Below are 20,000 nucleotides of genomic sequence, written 5' to 3'. Positions count from 1 at the left end.
TAGTTAGGTTTCAGAAAATATTAATAAAATCATCAGGTGAATAACTGAACTAACATTAGAATAACGTATATGCTTTTTGGAACAGAGTTTTAAATCCTCTTCAGAGATTAAGGCATGAAGCCTTTGACCTGTGCTGTGGGAGTCTAAAACTTTTTCTCTGAAAATTAGAAAAAAAAGAGCCGAGACTTTAAAAGCATGCTCCTGTGTTTAGAAGCGCCAAGGCCAGTACAACAGTTTCAATACTGTCACAGCTTCAGACAACTGCACCAAACGAATCTGAAGATTCTTCAGACAAGGACAGCTGGGCTGTGCTTGAAACCTTTTCTTGTACTGTCTATGTCTAGTCGGTGCTAAACTTCAGGTCCATTTTTCTGATTAGATTAGCTATACTGTACTTAAAGGTTTTGCCTGTGGTCTGACCAAAGTATTGTGCCAGTGTCTGATAGTGTGTCATATTACTAATGTTCCAAAAGTAAACACACTTGTAGGAAACAGCCATAGTTCAAGGCTACACTTGAAAAAATAAATGTTTCATCAGTCTTAGCAAAGGAACAAATGGCAATAACATTCTGTATCATATTTTACAAAGCTTCAAAAGAACAATGTCCCGTTGAGTGAAATTCAGTAGCATTCTGTAAACATTAATTTAAGGAAATCAATAGGCTCTGTGAGCTAAAGGCATATTGCAAGATAAACTGGCTGGAGTGCTACTCTGTCAAACAGATTTTAGTTTTCTCGGCTAGATAAAGACGGTTTCAAAATGGGGTAGAGTGTTGCAACCAAGGTTTGAAAACTATGTGGCCTTCAACAGCCTGCTTGTTCCTACTACAAAGCTGGATAAACATACTTTAATAATGATAAGATTGGCTCAGAATAGATTTTGCTTTCAAATTTTATATAAAGTAGAATTCTTGGAGAGTGTGAGGGTTTGTTTCTTTAAAGGCTAATTATGAACAGGCAGAAATAAATGCAGCACAGATCACTCAAGATGCCAGCCTGCCAGAAGAGGTTAAATTATCCAGAAAGACAGCAATGGGTTTTTTTCCAATAGCAGGACTTTATGGATTTAAAACATATCTTTATTCATGCCAACCTGGCGGGCAACAAGTCATTTTGCCAAATAGAAAAGCCAAACTCTCTAGTGGACGTGGGATCAGAGGTCTTTAGCTGGTGAAGGCTGCTCACGTTGCAGAGCTGCACCCCCCCGAGATCGTGTGACTGGGAGGTAAACAGGTTGGATGGGGGTAATCTGGCTCACTCCTTCAGCTGGATGAGCTGTATAGTGGCAGCAGTGAGCGACTCCACAAGGAGCTCCTTCACCCAAGGATAAGGTGTAAACAGCATCTCTCAGACCCTCTCCAAGACTAAGACTAAGTCTGCCATCGGGGGAGGACTCTGGTGTGTGTAGTTCCAAGTTAAACAGCTTTTTAAGGGTGCATGGACCAGTCTGTGCAGGCAAAGGCATAGTAGCAGCACAAGATGATTCAGTGGAAATGGCTCCTCTGAGGAAAAATATTAAAAAGGACGAACAATGCTCACAAGGGCCCACAATGATGCAAGGTGAATAGCTGACTTAAATCATGTTAAGCAGTGATGAGATTCAGAGGAAAGGGTGTGATTTAGAGTCCTAATCTACTCCCAGGTGGGGAGAAAAACACAAAAAGAGAAGGGATCCATAGGAAACTCCAGGTAAGTTCCATCACCGCTTGGAGGAGGGACATTTGTGGAGGCTGTTGGGTGAGCAAGCCGTTAAATATGTATTGATATGCTTTAGGAAATGGCATGACACCCACTCTCACAGGCAGAGAGAAACCCTTCTCCAGTGCGCACCACCCCACCTCTCTGCTGGCATTGACTTCCCACCCATTGTGCATGACATAGCTGCTGCTCCCATGAGTGGACCTATAACGAGTAACGCCTCCCCTGCAGTGGCACCTCCATGTGCTTATTTGTCCAGTGAGAGTACTGGGCTGGAACTTGTTATAGGTAACAAACAGGCTTGTGTTGCTTGTACTATATGCCTGCACTTGTCTGGTTTACCTACCTTCTCTCTCGCTTTACATTTTCAGACTCTGTGCTCTTTGGCACTGGGACAGATTGCACAATTGTTTTCTCTTCCCTATAGGTGTGTGTGTTTAAAGATCCCGCGTGCTTCTTATAAGCATGATGTGTGTACAGCACCTAGCACAATGGCCCCAAATAAGTGATAACCAGACTCCTAAGAAGGTGCCAAGTGAAAACTCTGAGGCTCCCCTGGCTGCAGCATTTGACCAAATTCCTTCTATCCCACAGTCCTCACCAAGAGTTCTAGGTGGCACATTTGGCAGTCAAATCCTGCAGCTCCACTGTCTCCCCCATACTATGTTTCAGGGTCCCTACTCTTTCCAATCCACTTGTCTCCATTTCCATCTGGAATACCCCTGTGCCACAGCAAAGATGGGGGCCAACCAAAATCTAATGCCACCTTAAGTTGAGTGAACTTCAGGGCTGAGTTCATGCAGGACTGAGGGGAAATTGTAGCTACCTCTATCAGCCCCCTCCCTCCTTGCGGATCCCTGAGCCTGCAGGGAGAACCCTAGTGGAAACAAGCAGTGTGGTGCCATAGAGGAAGACCTTACCTTTCTGAATGGATCAGGACAGATCTACCCAGAGGATGTGCCCTCTGCAGTGCAGGAAAATAGAGCTAGCCTCAGGGGAGCTGACAGCCTCGCTGGGCTTCTGGACATGGTAGAGAGAAAGGGTATGTCTACACTGCCCCGCTAGTTCGAACTAGCAGGGGTAATGTAGTCATCCACAGTTGCAAATGAAGCCCAGGATTTGAATTTTCCGGGCTTCATTTGCATGAAGCCGGCCAGCGCCATTTTTAAATGCCGGCTAGTTCGAACCCCATGTCGCGCGGCTACACGCGGCATGGAGTAGCTAGTTCGGATTAGGCTTCTAATCCGAACTAGCTGTACTCCTCGTGGAACAGGAGCCTAATCCGAACTAGCTACTCCGTGCCGCGTGTAGCCGCGTGGCACGGGGTTCGAACTAGCCGGCATTTAAAAATGGCGCCGGCCAGCTTCATGCAAATGAAGCCCGGGAAATTCAAATCCCGGGCTTCATTTGCAACTGCGGATGACTACATTACCCAGTAATGTGTAGACATACCCAGAGGGACTACCTCTGTGCTCCCAGTAGAGGTGCAGTCTTGGGCAGAGGTGCAGGGCTAGGAACAGACAGCCCTCAACACACCCAGACAGTGGCACCTACCTCCCCAGAGTAACCCAGAGTGAGCGGCATGGTGCTCCAGCAGCCATTTTAAAAGTTCCGGGGCTCCAGGCAGTGGCAGCCATGGTGACCAGAAGCCCCAGGCCATTTTAAATTGCTATACCCTAGGGCAGATGCTCCTTTTGCCCTCTTCGTCAGCGGCTAGCCTTCTGCAGTTTGTAGCTATAAGGCGTAGATTTCTGGCACTTCCAGGTGAATGCTGCTCAAAGCAATGCTACTTTGCAATCAGTTTGGTTTTTCCATGGTAGCCAGTAGAATGCTTGGCCTTTGCCCCGAATCTTTCTATATTTTTCAAACCACTACCCTCTTTTTGGAGGAAGTAGAATGGCTGCGTGGGCCCATCTTTGTGCTTTGAGTTGGTGTGGCAGCATCCCAAGCAGGAGGCTTTGGCTTACACAGAGAATTTGGAGGCAGGTTTTGGAGTAAGTAGCTACACTTTTTGGCGCACAAGCTAGGGCAGCATATGGCCCAATGTTCTCAGTTTAAGTCTGACACTTAACATTATTTAACAGTTTCTGCATTAGGTGCTTTATAAGGTAAAGGAAATTAACTATTTTCAGCTAATTAGATCACACAATTGACTGAACATTCTGGACCCCTTGGAGAAAAAAAAATAGGCTCAAGGCATGAAAAGGCTAGTGCCTCTTCCATCATCACTTATAAAGAGAGGAAGAGATATGGGGAAAAGTATTTTTATTTAAAAAATACAAATGAATAATACTTAAATTGTGGGGGAAATAATTAATAATTGAATCATTTAAAATAATTTCCCCAGTCATCTCCTCTTCTCAGATTGGAGTGGAGCTCGGCACTAACCCCAGTGACTTATTCACTGGAAGTGGCCTGGGGCACCTCATGGAAGTCTAGAGTCCACAGTATCATTGCATTCAGTCTTTGAGCCTCACTCAAATTTGTGCCTGCGGCACTTTCAGGCCAAGCGTTTCTGCAGATTGGTGATGTTAAAAACTAATTTGCTTACTGGAATATAAAAAGGGAAAGGCTGGAATCACGGCACACTCCTCAGTTTGGCACTGAGGGCACCTAGCTAGTGGTGGGGAACAGTCCCCGGCAGTCTAGAAATATTCCACACCTGTGGGCACTGTCCCTCTCCTGCTGGGTGACTCATCTGGGGAGAGGATCACAGTGATCTCAATGCGGTCACCCTCCGCACCACAGTGACCCTCACACCAGCATCACAAGGGCTCCAGTGCTCTAGTGGTGCTGAAGGAGCAGAATGAATACAGGAATGCTGACGCTAGTGATGTGTGCCCCAGCTGCTATTCCAGAGAAGTGAAGAGTTCTAGCCTCACGTCAGCCAAGCTTGTAAGGGTTTGAAAAAGAAAAATTAGGGAAACATATGGGGGGGGGGGGTTTAAAACTGTTGTTTACTGCTTCGTTTGCATTCTTTCCTTTTTCCTAACAAACTAGTAATAAAGCACAAAGCTGAATCAACCCTTTCATGTACAACCCTAAAATAATTTTAAAATGCCAGAGTAAAGGGAGGGTCAACCCCCTGCCCTCTCTCCCATGCAAAAAGGCTTAGGCTACAGGGCTATTAGCAATCCTGCTGCCTCCACTGCAGCTTATAGCAGGGGAAAGAACAGCCTTGCTCGCCCATGGAAGGGAAGGGACAGAGAGAGTGCTGAGCTGTCTGATAACGTCAGAGACACAAAAGTGGTGGTGTAGTGAAAATGGATACTATGCAACACCCTAGATTTAATCATTTGCATTTAAATGAAGCTATTTCACATAGAAGGAGTCCAGGGCTCCACGTAGGGACACAGTGCAGAGCACATAGATATTAACCTGATACGTACAATTCACATGCTATGGATGGACAGACAGAGCAACTATTCTATAGTGCAAGACCCTTTGCATCTAGAAGGGATATGTCTGGGACCTGATTCCCATTTAGCAATATGGAAAAGGTAGGGGAGAAAAGACCCCTTTGACATCTATTACCGACCTCCCATTCTGGGAATCTTATCCTTCCTCCGCCAGGTTAAGTATTCATAAGACAGAGGAGTCCTGTACCCATCACTGAAATGCAGTAATGCCATGAGGTGGGACACACATTTTAAACATAAGGACATATTAACATTTCAAACAGACAAAAGAGGGTCTTAAATTACAAGGATTTTGATTTCTTGCCTCTTAAAATATGCTAATTTCTTCTCTTTTCCCTGTCCTCCAAGCAAGTTCTCAAAAACATTTTACTTGCAGGTTGACTATCAAGTTGCATTCTGCAGAATTTTTCTTCTGGTTTTACTCCTGCACTAGAACTGTGTGAATATAGGGATTTACAATGGATAGCTCTTTACCTACTGCATCATTAATGGCACTGTAACAGTACGGAAAAATCACTAAAAAATGCCTACAGTTTAAGATGTTTTGGGATTTAATATATGTTGGACAGTAGAAAGAAAACGTAGTTGCCTGGTTACTTTTACACACACACAGCTGCCATTAAATGAGAAATAAAACTGATACATGCAAGACTAGTCTGACTTACTGCCCCTTTAATGCAGACCCATTGTGTCTAAACATGGTCTGCTTTCCGAGGGATGTCCTACAATGCTGGGAAACATTACTTACCATGCTACCACATTCTGACAAGTACTGAACGAAGGCACCCATAGAACTGCAGGCACCTGTGCCCAGAAGAGCAAATTCAAAGTTGAGGCTGAAAACCCAGTTCTGGCTCCTTTACAGTGACTGTGGAGAGGATGCTCCACAGGTTTTCTGGAATAATGGCAACAAAGGAGTGTTGTACACTGAGACAGAAAGGGCAGGTGACAGGGCCTGGATGTTGAAGAATATGAGCCTCTTTCACCAATAACAGCCCCTTGCACAGGGAAATTCTGCTGGGAGAGCTGGGATCTAAAAGTGCTTTGACAGAGAATATATTACATGGTATAAAACTCTAGTACAGGCAGTCCCCGAGTTACGCGGATCCGACTTATGTCGGATCCGCAGTTACGAACGGGGCCATTCCTCTCCCTGGTCTCCAGCAGACCAGGGAGAGGAAGCAAAGCGGCGGAAGACGTGGGCAGCGGACAAGGTTGTCCGCTGCCCACGCGCTCCGAGGCTTGGCTCTGCTTTGCCCCTCCTCCCCCATCCCCCTGGTCTGCAGACCGGGGGGGGGGGGCAAAGCAGAGCAAAGCGGCGGAGCACGCGGGCAGCAGACAGCCCAGATGCGTCTGGGCTGTCCGCTGCCCGCGTGTTCCGCCGCTTTGCTCCCCGGCCCCCTGGTCTGCAGACCAGGGGGACGGAGAGCAAAGCAGAGCAAAGCCACGGAGCCCGAGGGCAGCAGGACAGCCATGGCACGTCTGGGCTGTCCCGCTGCCCCCGTGCTCCGTGGCTTTGCTCCGGACACCTGTGGTACAGCAGCTGGGGCGCTGCCAGTTGGTCCCGCAGCGCCGCTCTGGGCGCTACTGGACCAACCGGGCAGCACCCCAGCTGTTCTGCCCCAGGCGTCCTGATTCAGCCACTGCTGGTCAGATTCAGCAGCGGCTGAATCAGGACGCCTGGGGCAGAGCAGCTTGGGTGCTGCTGGGTTGGTTCAGTAGCGCCGAGGAGCGGCGGCGCTACTGGAGCAACCCTGCAGCACCCCAGCTGCTCTGCCCCAGGTGTCCCCAAGTCAGCCGCTGCTGAAACTGACCAGTGGCTGACTACAGGAAGCCCCTGCCCCGGGCTTCCTGGAATCAGCCGCTGATCAGTTTCAGCAGCAGCTGACTTGGGAATGCCAGGGGTTCTTAAGTTGAATCTGTATGTAAGTCAGAACTGGCGTCCAGATTCAGCCGCTGTTGAAACTGATCAGTTTCAGCAGCGGCTGAATCTGGACGCCAGTTCCGACTTACATACAGATTCAACTTAAGAACAAACCTATAGTCCCTATCTTGTACGTAACCCGGGGACTGCCTGTATAGGCACCCTTGCCAGTTCTGCCTGAAATAATGAGATATTAGTTGTAACCGCTGTAATCTGTCATTTATTGAGGACAGTGGTGGGCCCACAAGACATTTTGTTTTCCTACAGGTATTACCAAAGCGACACACGTATGAGCTTTGAGGTGTGCTGATTGCACACAATGCTGACTGTGAGAGCCATGCACTCCCTACACAGCCAATCAAAGGGTGCTATGCGTTCAAATGGCTCACTGCACAAATTCTAGGTATGCAAGCACACTTAGCAGAACTACCCTATCCCAGGAAACCATTGGGGTTACAACAATCTTGCAGCCCACTGAGATGAAAGAGGGCCACTAGGAATGAAGTCCCAGGCCTGGAAATACCCCTTTCTGTCTTAGCATGTGGGGTTGTGGTCAGGGGCTCTGTAATGCTCTGGGCAGGGGAATGTCTGAAGTGGAAGGAACACGTGCCTCTCTCCCTGCTCAGAATACAGGTGGGGATCAAGCACCACATGACTCCACCTCCACGTGACTCCCATTCATCATTTGGAGAGGGAGAGATAAGGAAGTTGATTGGCTCCAGTGAAGCCATATGATTAAGCATTTCTGGGCACCCTGCATCCAAGCTTGTTACTAAAAGCTTTCCTAACCACCCTGCCCTGTAGGCAATGTTCCCTCTAATCTTTGCCATCCTGTGCAGAATAAATTTTGTTCTGTGTGCTAAGGCATGTGCCAATGTGCACCATGAACAGAAACACGTGCTGCCATTGTGGGAGCTCTGCCAATCAGCTGAGTGGCACCTGAATCTCTCCTGGGCCACCGCCCACGCACTCAGCTTAAAGGGAACACTGCCTGCGGATGGTGCAATTGTCCAAGCTGGGTTTCCAGGTCTTGCCGGGCAAGGAATTTTTCTTGCTGGGAAAGATTTGGCAGGATGTTCATGGCTTTTCCCACTGTCCTCACAGTGCTGTGGAGAGCTGGTATATGGTGGGTTAAGACAAAGGAGGTGACATTTCAAAATAAATAAACAAAAGAAGAGTGTGAGGGCTAATAAATATTGCAGTTTGTGACTGGTACCTAATGCAGGTCAGAAGCTTCACCAAGGCAGCACCTCAGCAAAAGGCAAGCGCACACCCCACGGATGGGTGAGCCTGTGAGGTGAGAGGAGATCCGAAATCTTCACAGACTGAGTTTCCTCTCATCTGTCCCCTCCTTGCATGGGATTCTGTATTGGACTGAACTGGGAACTGAATAGCAGGGGGCTGCCTAAGAGAACTTGCCCTCATTGTCTGGTTGCATGGCCTGAGGCCGTTCAGCACTTTTCCCCTGCCCAAAGACCCAACTGATGCCTGGTAGTTAAAAGCTTCTCCTTTAATATTGAAGTTAATAAAGTTGTGGCCTGCTGTTTTAAATACATTCTTGTGCCTGTGTGCCAGCGTTCTCCTGCTCATCTCGCTCAATGCAGCAGTCTGTCTGCTTTGCAATGCCCACTCCCCTGGTCCTCTGCTCTTTATGCTGACTCCCTGAGCTAAGGTCAAACTCCTCCTCTGGTCTGGCCCTAGCTACCTGAGAGATCAGAACACCCCACAATAACTCTGGGACATTGGGGCAAGGGGGAGGCTCATGAGTGTCGGGGTGGAACTTTTAAATAATCCGGTCCCCACCATGGGAACTGACTCCCTCAAGAGTTAAGAATGATCACAAACCTCACCCTGTTCTGAATGAAATGGAAAACTTCTGTTTAACTCTGCTTTTTCTCAGGAAGCTCTTCCCACTGTACCTTTCTCTCTCACACACACATGCTAATTGAGCTAGTCCTCATACAAGCTTGGCAAGGAAGAGAGAGAAAGAGAGAGAGAGATTGTTCATTCTATTATTGAATATTTGGCAGGTGCTCAGATACTACAGTGATGAGGCCCACATAAGCACAAAGGGTATGTCTACACTACAAAGTTAATTCGAACTAACAGACGTTAGTTCGAATTAACTTTGATAGGCGCTACACTAGCGATCCGCTAGTTCGAACTTAATTCGAACTAGCAGAGCACTTAATTCGAACTAGGTAAACCTCATTCTACGAGGACTAATGCCTAGTTTGAATTAACTAGTTCGAATTAAGGACTGTGTAGCCACTTAATTCGAACTAGTGGGAGGCTAGCCCTCCCCAACTTTCCCTGGTGGCCACTCTGGGCACCACCAGGGAAACTCTTCTGCCCCCCTCCCGGCCCCGGAGCCCTTAAAGGGGCATGGGCTGGCTACGGTGCCCGTGCCAGGTGCAAGCCTGCCAGCACCCAGCCAGCATATCCTGCACCTGGCATGGCTCGAGCCAGCCACCCGCTGCCACCCAGCCCTCCGCCTCTTCCCGGGACCAGGCTGGCGGCTCCCAGGAATCTGCCCGGGGCCGCAAGAGGCAGGCGGCCGCCTGGTCTAGTGCGGACATCGTGGACCTCGTCCATGACCTCCGCACTAGGCACAGGAAAGTGGTCGTCTAGGGCAGGATAGCTGCCAGCCTGGCCACCCAGGAGCAGGTGTGCATGAAAATCAAGGTAGTCCACTGAGACCCCCGACCCTGAGCCCTGAGCTTACAATGGCCGTCCTGGGTCAGACCAAAGGTCCATCTAGCCCAGTAGCCTGTCTGCCGACAGTGGCCAACACTAGGGACCCTGGAGGGGATGGACCGAAGACAATGGCCAAGCCATTTGTCTCGTGCCATCCATCTCCAGCCTTCCACAAACAGAGGCCAGGGACACCATTTCTACCCTCTGGCTAATAGCACTCCAGGGACCCAACCTCCATGACTTTATCTCACTTCTCTTTAAACTCTGTTCTAGTTCTAGCCTTCACAGCCTCCTGCAGCAAGGAGTTCCACAGGTTGACTATTTGCTTTGTGAAGAAGAACTTTCTGTTATTAGTTTGAAGCCTGCTACCCATTCATTTCATTTGGTGTCCCCTAGACCTTCTATTATGGGAATTAATGAAGAACTTTTCTTTATGCACCCTCTCCACACCACTCCTGCATTTATAGACCTCTATCATATCCCCCCCTAAGTCTCCTCTTTTCTAAGCTGAAAAGTCACAGTCTCTTTAGCCTCTCTTCATATGGGACCTGTTCCAAACCCCTGATCATTTTAGTTGCCCTCCCCTCTCCCACCCTTTCTCTTCCCCTCTCCCAGCTCCTTTTCCCAGTCTCCCCGAGTTTTGTTCAATAAAGAGAGTTTCTATTTTTGAACACACGTGTCCTTTATTTTGTACATCAGGAAGGAGGGCTAGGGAGGGGCAAGTGGAAGGAGGTGAGGGAGGAATGGGGTACAAGCCCCCAATGGGGAGGACTGGGGTGGCTCTGCGGGCTCCTCGGGGTGGAAGCTCTCCTGCAGCCCCTTAGTTGATCCCCCCCCCCGGATGGCAGCCTGCAGCAAGTGCAGCCGGGCTGATGGCCGAGTGCTGTGATGTGCCGAGTGTGGGCACTCAGGGCACTCCAAGCCCGGACTGCTTTGCAAGCGAGGAATCCGTGAGAACTGTCTGTCCGGGGTGGGGGTCGGGTCCCTGTAAGCACAGCCCTCAACTAGCCTGAGACAGCAGCTCCACGCTCTAAGTCCTACTCTGATGCCCTGCCGGCACTGCTTCTGGCCAGCCTTAACCTCGGTTCAGGGTCCATTCAATGTGGACATGCTAATTCGAACTAGTTTTTAAGTCTGGATGCGCTAATTCAAATTAGCTTAGTTCGAATTAACTAATTTGAACTAAGTTAGTTCGAATTAGCGCTGTAGAGTAGACATACCCCTAGATAGAGCTGATTCTCCAGCTGCTGTGAGAGCCTTCATGTTGTTTTTCTTAATCTTGAAGGGAAATGGTGCCACTTCAATATTGTATCAGTGTACTGAGGCTTCAGTTTTAAAGGTTGTATTATATCTTGTACTGGCACATGGCATGGGCCTTTCATGGGCATCATTTATAATTGTTTTGCCCAGTAACCCCCTCCTCATGGCCTTATAATGGACCTATATCACTGGACTGAATTGTATCCATACGGGGTGTTGTTTGAAATAACGGTGCTATGATGGGCTTATTCTATGCTGCCATAAGAATGGAGTCACAACAAACTTGTAACGCTGTTGTTTTACCAACTCAATCATCTTCGTTGTCATGGGAAAGGGGACAATTGAGTGGGAGGGTGGTGTGGACATCGCTTATGATGATACCGGATCTCTTTCATGGTTCTCAAGTAATAGAAATTAGCCACACTCTATGATTAGCTGTTGTTTCCCAAAGGCCCCACACTGCCTTTTCAAAATATATCGATGAGGCTTTTAAATACTTCATACACTTAGGAATAGCAATTCAAAGACCTATAGGACAGGGAGGAGAGGAGAGTGCATTAAAGCCAAGGGGACTCATACCGTTATAAACCCACTCCACTCTGCGAAAACGTATCCACTGGGGGTGTATGTGGGGGAGGAGTGTGAACATTCATTAAAGATAAGGAAAGACTCCAAAGCCAGGTCTATATTCAGTTTTTAGTGTTCTAAAATGGTAAAAGAATTCTATCAATTAATATTTATTTAAAAACTTAAATCTTCATCTGAGTTTACACTAATATTATGGAAGGCCAGATTCTCAGCTGTCAGGAAATCAACATGGGTCTCTTGTCTCTGGCAGCCAGTTTACACCAGCTGAAGATCTCACCCCATGTTTAAATAGGATGTGGGTGAGTTAAACTCTGGGAAATGAATGGTCACATCTGAGTAGCTAACCTGCTTTGAAGCAGCACTATCCACTCTGCTGTGTGATTTGTGTAGAACAGCTCTGAGCACATTTTGAGGAGAAAAAGTTTACCTTGGTTTATAGGATAATCAAGCACAGAACATGAAAAATGCATTTATGAAGCAGTGATAAGAAAACACAGTGCATCCTCTATCAGGTACACCGTGATTGCAAGAATAGTTCCCCGTTCGCAATTTAACACTACTTTTCAAAAAGTTTGGAATGAAATATTGTGATGTAGTGACAAAAGAAAAAAATTAACATAACTGTTACCTGATACCAACAGTAGGAACATACATCAAGACCTAACACACAATTAATTGGTTCCTTCTAACCGCCCCCCGCAACTACAATTTTGAAATGTTCCTAATCTACTGAGTTGCAGCAATGAATGAAAAATCATGAAGAATTGTAAGGGATCAGTGTGGGCTAAAAGGGTTTAAAATTCACCTTGTGTCCCACTGCTTATCTGGGATGAGCTGGGAGAAATGAGGCCATATGGAATTCAGCTTCACACAGGGAAATGGAAAACAGGGAAGAACTAGGAAGATGAATAAAGGCTCATCATGGATACAAAAGAACAGAGCAAAAAAGATGCTTGGATTTGGGCATTCTTGTCTGGCAAGGAGGCAGGCAGTAAGGCTAATGAAGCATTTGCGATATGGGACGTATGCCAGCGTAACAAAGAAGATGTGCATCAGCTCTGCAGATGTGCCAAAGCCCCCAGAGCAAAATAATGACATAATCACCATCAGTGTCACAGACCAGACTGTACACAAGGTGACATGGGAGAGAATAAATAAGAGTCTTTAGAGGCCTGAGTACACACACAGGAAGAAATAGCCATTCCTCACTACTGCCACTGCCCCAAGAGAGTTGAAGCGATGAGGGTATAATGTGTGCAGCTACCAAAAGAAATCTTGAATTGTGTAAGGCTAAAGCACTATAAATTGATGCTTTTCTTAGTCTCCAGTTGACGTTTCAATTCCCCCTACCCCTTGTTGAATGCAAAATGAAATGGCAGTAGGAGTCCAAAGACTTTGCCAATCTTGGGGGTGGGGGGAGGAGGAGAAAAGGGAAAGACAAAAAGAAGGGGTTATCGGTAAATAATTGTAAAAACCATACAGCTGGAACTATCTCAGGATTTCACTCAAAATAACATTCAAAACTCAAACAAGGAGAGGAGTACATTTGGCACAGCATTCTCCATGAATGACACTAGAAAAGCAAAATATTTTGAACGTTAAAATACAAGCTTATTATTTTATTGATCAGGAGTAAAACAGTGCTCAGGGCAAGTCAGTACTTAACAGGTTATTTGCAGTAGGGAGTAATCCGAAAAACACCAAGTAGCCTTAAAACTCCTAGCAGTTTTTTCCGTATAAGGTAGGTGTCTGTCATGGTACAGCTCTCTAGTTGTGTGTGTGGGGGGGGGGGGTTCTTAATTGTAATGTTATTTTTGTCAATTTTTAAAGGGAACATCTGTTTGAGAAACTGAACCAGCACTGGAAAGCTATGGACTCAATCTGGCAGAGAGTAGCTTCACTCAAAGAGCCAAGGGTCTTTTCATAAGAGTAAAGCTCTTAAAGTGCAGGTCTGTTTGCAGGATCAGCCCCTATCAGAGTAGCTCAGAACAAAGAACTGGCTTCACCAGTGTCTCTTTTCATTGTTTCTAATGAAAGATTCATAAGACTAACTTTAATTTTTTATGACCATTTTTGCATTACTGTATTTGTTGTGTGTACCTCATATGTAGTTTCTTCTTAAATACAGAAAACCTGTTGCAAAATGCCTTGCACAACAACTTAATCAGTACAATCATTGATTTTGGTTTCTCTTCAGCTCGTCTTAACATGAAGGACGTGCCATGGGGCTCAGAATATTTTGATGAGCTTATTCTTTTTAAAGTCATATGGTTATGTCTGTGAAGAGCATTGATATTGTCTTGGTGAATTAAAAACCTTCCTAGTTTGCTAGTTTAACTGTCCAAGAGAAGAATAATTGTATTTGTCTTTTTTTTGGCTTCACCCTATTAACTACAACAGTAATGTAACAATTGTTAATAGACAGGTTTAATTTGACTGTACTTCTCACATATCTGCTAACTGCACCATATCTTTGTTTAGCATATCATTAGGGTAAACAAGGAAAGCATGTATGCCATTTTGTTCTGTTGTATATGAAGTTTAATAATTATGCCACAGAGGATTCTAAATTAATCACAGAAGGTGCAACACTATTAATAATCGGTTAGAAAACTACAGCTTCTTTGCAGTTTGAAGTTATTGGCATTGTAGTAGGGTTTTTTTAAATAACCAGGCACGTGTTTGTTTCTGTTGGTGTTTATACCAATATTTTCTTTTATGGATATTCCATTAAGCATCCACGTCTCCCCTCAAAACCTATGTTTGTTTTGGGCATGGAAGGAAGAAGCTGATCAAAACTGACACAAAGAAAAAAAATGTTCATGTATTGACCAAAATTTCCCCAGAATAGTTTCCCATAATGATGCTAATTTCTAATCTTCCACTCAAAGTAAAAATAGGAGGCTCTGAAGAAGTTTTAAATAGTTAAATAGCTGTGTAATCTAGATGAAATAAACATGCTTGCTAGTTCAAAAAGGTTGTTAGAACTTTTTTCAGCTATTTAATCCATAGATGGCTGAATACAATATGTTCTACAGAAAGATACAACCATCACCAGCAGCTGTTAGAAGAGAGCTTGCTCTCTGCTCCTATTGATAACCCTTTGTGGAATGAAGAAAAAGAGCGGAGGGAAGGAGAACTGAATGTCAGACAATAGACATCGCTACACACACTGTCTCTGAACTTTCCTCATCTCTGAAGGACAATTAATTATGAAGGCCTTTGGGGTAGGTCGAAGCAAGGGAACACCTACTGCTGGCCCAGCACTCCAGCCGCTATCTCTGTGTTTGTTAAATGGTTGTGCCTGTTGGGGAACCAGAGTAGCAGCCACCAAAATAGCCAATAGATCATTTAGGAAAAAAAGAGCAAAAGATTTTTTTTAATGTGTGTCTGTCCTTGTATAATTCTATTCTCACTGTGAAATCATCCATATACAAAACACAAGGACAATTTTTTTTAGAAGAGCCACAGGGTAGGTTACAGTCAGAAACGGCCTCTCAGTGGTGTGTTAAAAAGGATGGTCTTTTCACCAAATCATTTCACAGAGGCAAAACAGACAAACACAAAGAGTTGAGACTTTTTCTGCTACATTAAATAGAGTAACTGATAAGGTCAGACATATGATACCTAAAGACATGAATCTGTGAACTCTTGAAGTCAAAGGACTTCTCTGTGCAAAGGAACAATCTTTCAAAGGAAATAGATCATAGAACTCCACTGAATCCCCTTTAAACTTTATGAAGCAGGAGGAGAAAAAGCTCTAAGTAGGGAAGCTTGACAGAAGAGCCTTGAACTATTTTCTGAAGGAAAGATGAGACCCTCCCTAGGCTGTCACAAAACATCTTTTTTTTCCCAAAGGCTCTTCTGAACTTTGATATGTGCCAAGACACCGCTATTGAAAGCTGTATAATTATGTGCTATAGCCACTGTAGAAAATGCTTTGTTCATCTCAACAAAGAACAATAAGCAAAGTAAAGTGACATTACACTGTATCTTTTTCTTTAAGAATGTCGAGAAAGGTCATGGTATGTTATAACTAATAAAGCTGTTGAGTAAGGAGGTTTAAAGTCGATCTTGCTGTGCTTAAATGTAACCCAATGACAAAAAGGCAGAGGGAGCTAAAATGTAATGACATTAAAAAAAACCCAGATAATAAATCAATGGCCCAGACTCATTATACCAATGAATATCTTGAACCTAAAGGAAATAAATATAAAAATGAAGAGTAGTTGTGAGACAGACTTCTGTCTCCAAGTGTGGCAACTTTTCTCTTCAAGTTTCCCTTCAAGTTGTTGCTTGCAATTAAACTAAGCAAGAAATTGATTACCGAGTAGTAAATAAATGGTATGTACAGTGTCTGCACAGTCTAAAGCAGAGGTAGGGAACTTCAGGCCTGGGGGCTGGATGTGGCCCTGGCTTGTCTGGATCCGGCCCCCAAGGCTCAGGACCCTCCCTGCACAGGGGAGCCTGTACTGGTGGAGCTGGAGCACACAAAATCTACTAGGCTGGGCCCCCTAGGTTCTGGTGTGCGAGGGGAATGTGGGGGGTGTCTTTCTCCTTCTCGGTTGGGTGCCATGTCGGTGAGGGGCTTTTGTGTGCGGCCCCTAACTGATCTTTTTGTGGGTCAGTGGCCCCCAACCCAAAAAAGGTTTCTCACCCCTGGTCTAAAGGTACCTGAATTTTGTAAGTTTTACAAATACATTTAATCTCCTGTGAAAGTTGCAAGGAAAACAGATTTTTTCCCCCCCAAAAAGTGTCTCTCTAAGCTGTTTTCTTCTTTTTAAACAAAAAACACATGGGACATCATAGGCAAAAATTCAGAGAACAGTATTTCTAATGAAAGGTCACCTTTTGGAGCATGTGTGTGTGGAATCTTCCTAAATATGTGTGCTCAATTTTCCTTTAAAGGACTGATGACAATAATAAGCCCTTCCTAAATTGCTTGTTATTCACAATCTGCACAATAACTTTTCTACTCTTTTGCTGCAGCTCACAAGTAATAAGTCATTTGCCTTTTTAAAAGAGTGCTAAAAAAGGTCATGGTATGCTATGCTGAGTAAGGAGATGTAAAGCTGAATAGAAAGTGAGAGGAGAATAATATGAAAATAAGGCTGTTGTCACCTAGTCCTGGTAATGCATTTGAAATGTACAGGCTGCCTCTGTGCCTCTCTGCCTCTGTGCGGTATCTTGAATACCTGAAATGTCCATAAGGGGAGCAAGTAAGAAGCTTGTAAATTATAAGGTCTGATTTCCTCTTACACTAAAACCAATTTACCCTGCCCTAGTTGTGTACAGGGGCCTTAAAGGGGGTATAAATCCTGGTTTAAAGCCCCTATAAGATTGAAAAAGCACAGTAAATTGACCTTAGTATAAATGAGAATCAGACATTAAGGGTTTAATTGTCCCTTTGATGCACCTCAATTGAGGTCACGAGGAGTCATGCTCAAGCAAAAGACTATGGTCTTCTAAAATGAGAACGTTAGTGTCCAGGAGTTTCAAAAATTGCTATTTATTTAGGATGCGCATTTGGCGATGCTTTGAATAGCATTTTCAGAGTCTGGGTTTCAGGCATTTCCAGCTGAGCCACCCAAAATGGAGGCTCCTAAAATGACAAGTCATGCTGGAAAATTTGAGCCACTGGCATTTCTCTGACTTATTCTTCAGGTGCTTAGATGAATGTTTTCTTATTTGTGTTTGTGTAAATAAACCCAATTCCCATTTATTTAACTGTCTATGTCTATTCTGCTGTAAAACACCCGCAACTGGCCCAGGTCAGCTGACTCAGACTGGCAGGACTCAGGCAACAGAGTAGACTCCAGGCTCAGGCTGGAGCCCAGGCTCTGGGACTGCATGAATGGGAAAGGTCCTGAGCCCAGGGGTCAATACACTGCAATGTTATACCCCACACAGCCCGTCCCCAAGCCTGAGTCAGCTGACTTGGTCCAGTCAACAGATGTTTTACTGCAGCGGAGACATACCCTGTGGGATTAACGTGTCATGTCAGCAGTTAAGCAAGTGGGTCTTTGCAACATCAGGGTATTAATTAGGTTTTCCCTGACTTCATATCACTTTTTCCACATAAAATAAAGTGAACCTCATAACCAGCTTTTTTCAGCTTCTAAGACAGACCATTGTATTTTGCAGACTCCTGTGTGCAAATATGCCATAACCAATGATGTGCAAAAAAAAAAAAAAAAAAAAAAAGGCAATTGTCATTTCATCCTTCACTGTGGCAAAAAGACATATAGTGTATTTATAAAAATAATGCACTTGGGCTTAAGTTTCACCATTATGCTAAGCTTGGAGATGTACCTCTGCAGGACTGGGCGAATTCCTGTGAAACAACATGCAAGTGGAACTCAGAGGGACAGTCTGCAATAGCTTACTTGAGTGTTTGTTTGCTTACTCCAGACGTTTTAGATAAGTTGAGATGTAAGTGGAAGGACAACAACCAGATTGCCCAGTGCTAGGGGAGAGAACCCTAATGGTATGTCTACACTGAAAAGTAAACCTGTGCTTCATCCTGGGCTCAAACCCACCCCTTTCTTTACACCTACTTTGCAATTGTGCTAACTCTGAGCTTGGACCCAGGTTCCCAAGATGCTGCAGGCCTGTAGAGTTCAAGCTCAAATTAAGCCCAGACCCAGGGTCTGAGCCCTATTGCTTTGCAGTGTAGACATGGTGCTGGAACTATCCCACAATTGCATGGATCAACTTCAATAGTTCCCTTTATTCCAACAATCTGCAACCCACCCTACTGAAAGAGGAGCTTTCTGGGTTTGCAATGGAGAGTGAACCAATCTAGCCTGTTGCAAAATGAGCAGCTTCCTGGTAACATGCAGGGCAGAGAGTAATGTTTTCCCACCGTGCAGCATGGTCCTAGGCTAGAGTTGGAGAGGAGGGCTAAGAGGTGCTAAGGGCTCTGGGATGTGGTTGCTTTGACTCAGGTCTCTGTGCTGCAGTGTGAATGCAAGAGCCCTAGGTTTAAGTGTGGGTTGGAAAAGTCTTAGCACAGGGTTAAAATACAGTGTAGATGCTCAACCTCAGGATTCCCTAACATGGATCAGCTGACTCTAGTCCCAGTACCCCCAAAGTTTACCCTGCAGTGTATACATACCCTGAAACATCACAGCTGAGAATGTGGCAGTCTCAGCCTCCTGCGGGGAAGTCAGAATGTGGAGTCCTGGGGAGACTACAATCTCTTTAATAGGTGAGAGTAAAGGAAAATCCTGCAAGTGACAGGACTGAAATAAGAATGGGAGCCATATAGGAGCTGAAATCCAGGTGCCATCTGAAGGCCAACATTCTCTGCCTTTTACAAACCATGCTGTATTTCAGTCTTTTGCCTCTTTCACACCAGTGGGTCAGTGATCTCCCTTGCCTGCCAGTGTCCCATTCTGGTTGTAACCATGAGCTGCAGAGATATTATAGGTTCTGATTCTGAAGGGGGGATAGAGTAAGTGCCTTTAAAACAAAAGTGGAATGGAATCTATGTGGGTAACTGGACGTGAATCTTAGTTATTGATATCTTGGTGCTGGGCTCCCTAGAAATACCATAGATATGGAGTGGCTCAGCAAGCTGCTGGCTCTTTCTGACCTTCTTCTCCATCTACAGTGTGATATATAAATTCTGGTTCAGAGAGGAAGGATGAACTGTTTTTCATTTGTAAAAAATAAAACCCGCCCCAAGGCAAATGTGAGCTTTTTCCACCTTTACTGAAGAAATCAAATTTGCCATTCTCCTATCAGCCTGAATTTCCCTGTACAGCTATATTAACTGCACGTTCTGTTTCACTTGACCTTACAGGAGAAAACAAATACAGAAACAAATCTATGCAACATTAAAAAAAAAAAAGATAAGTCACTGTGTCCTGTTGGAGGTGTTGAATCTATCTCTGGCATTGAGCCACAAGACGACAATGGCAAAGCTAAAATGATAGGACGTGTAGCTTGTTAAGCATCTTATTTGACTTTGCTAAAAGCTGACACTTCCAACAAAAGGAACATAGCATTAGAGTTTCCTGAGCAAATCTGTGGCACAGCCTGCGAATCTGTGGCACACCTGTTTTTTTCACTTTTTTCCTAATAGTCAGTTTGGGTGCATTAAAGTGTGTGAGTTTCACTTACCAGCAAAGGAAGAGGGGTTACAAAATGCAGTATAGGTGATTTAAGAGGAAGAACTTTACATCAGACTTTAATCATATCAGAAGACCAGGAAAGCATCACTGAAGTGTGAGGAAGGAACTTTCATTATGCTAAATATTGTAAATGTTCAGTTTACTAAAGCCCTTTAGAGCCAATGTTAGTGTTACAAGACTTCTTTTTTGCTTTCCAACTTGTGGGGGTGTGACTTGGCACTTATCAGATAAGGTCATAAGACTACATTGAAGATTGCACCATGCAGTTTAACAATT

General features: G+C 45.0%; 1 protein-coding gene across 11 annotated transcripts in view; it reads right to left on the bottom strand.

Annotated features, from left to right (window-relative positions):
* Positions 1-20,000, bottom strand: part of PROX1 (prospero homeobox 1) — a 59,509-nt gene that overhangs the window by 12,374 nt on the left and 27,135 nt on the right. For 7 of the 11 annotated variants that reach the window (XM_089777444.1, XM_089777445.1, XM_089777443.1 and 4 more), the window contains one exon: positions 16,708-16,781. The exons of the other annotated variants lie outside the window; for them this stretch is intronic. In XM_089777444.1, coding sequence (XP_089633570.1) covers positions 16,708-16,781 — 74 coding nt within the window. The remainder of the gene's footprint in view (positions 1-16,707; positions 16,782-20,000) is intronic. 11 annotated transcript variants of the gene reach the window in all.

Source organism: Pelodiscus sinensis, chromosome 3, assembly GCF_052426305.1.
Source record: "Pelodiscus sinensis isolate ZL-2025 chromosome 3, ASM5242630v1, whole genome shotgun sequence".
Taxonomy (NCBI): domain Eukaryota; kingdom Metazoa; phylum Chordata; order Testudines; family Trionychidae; genus Pelodiscus; species Pelodiscus sinensis.
This window is presented reverse-complemented; position numbering and strand designations above follow the sequence as displayed.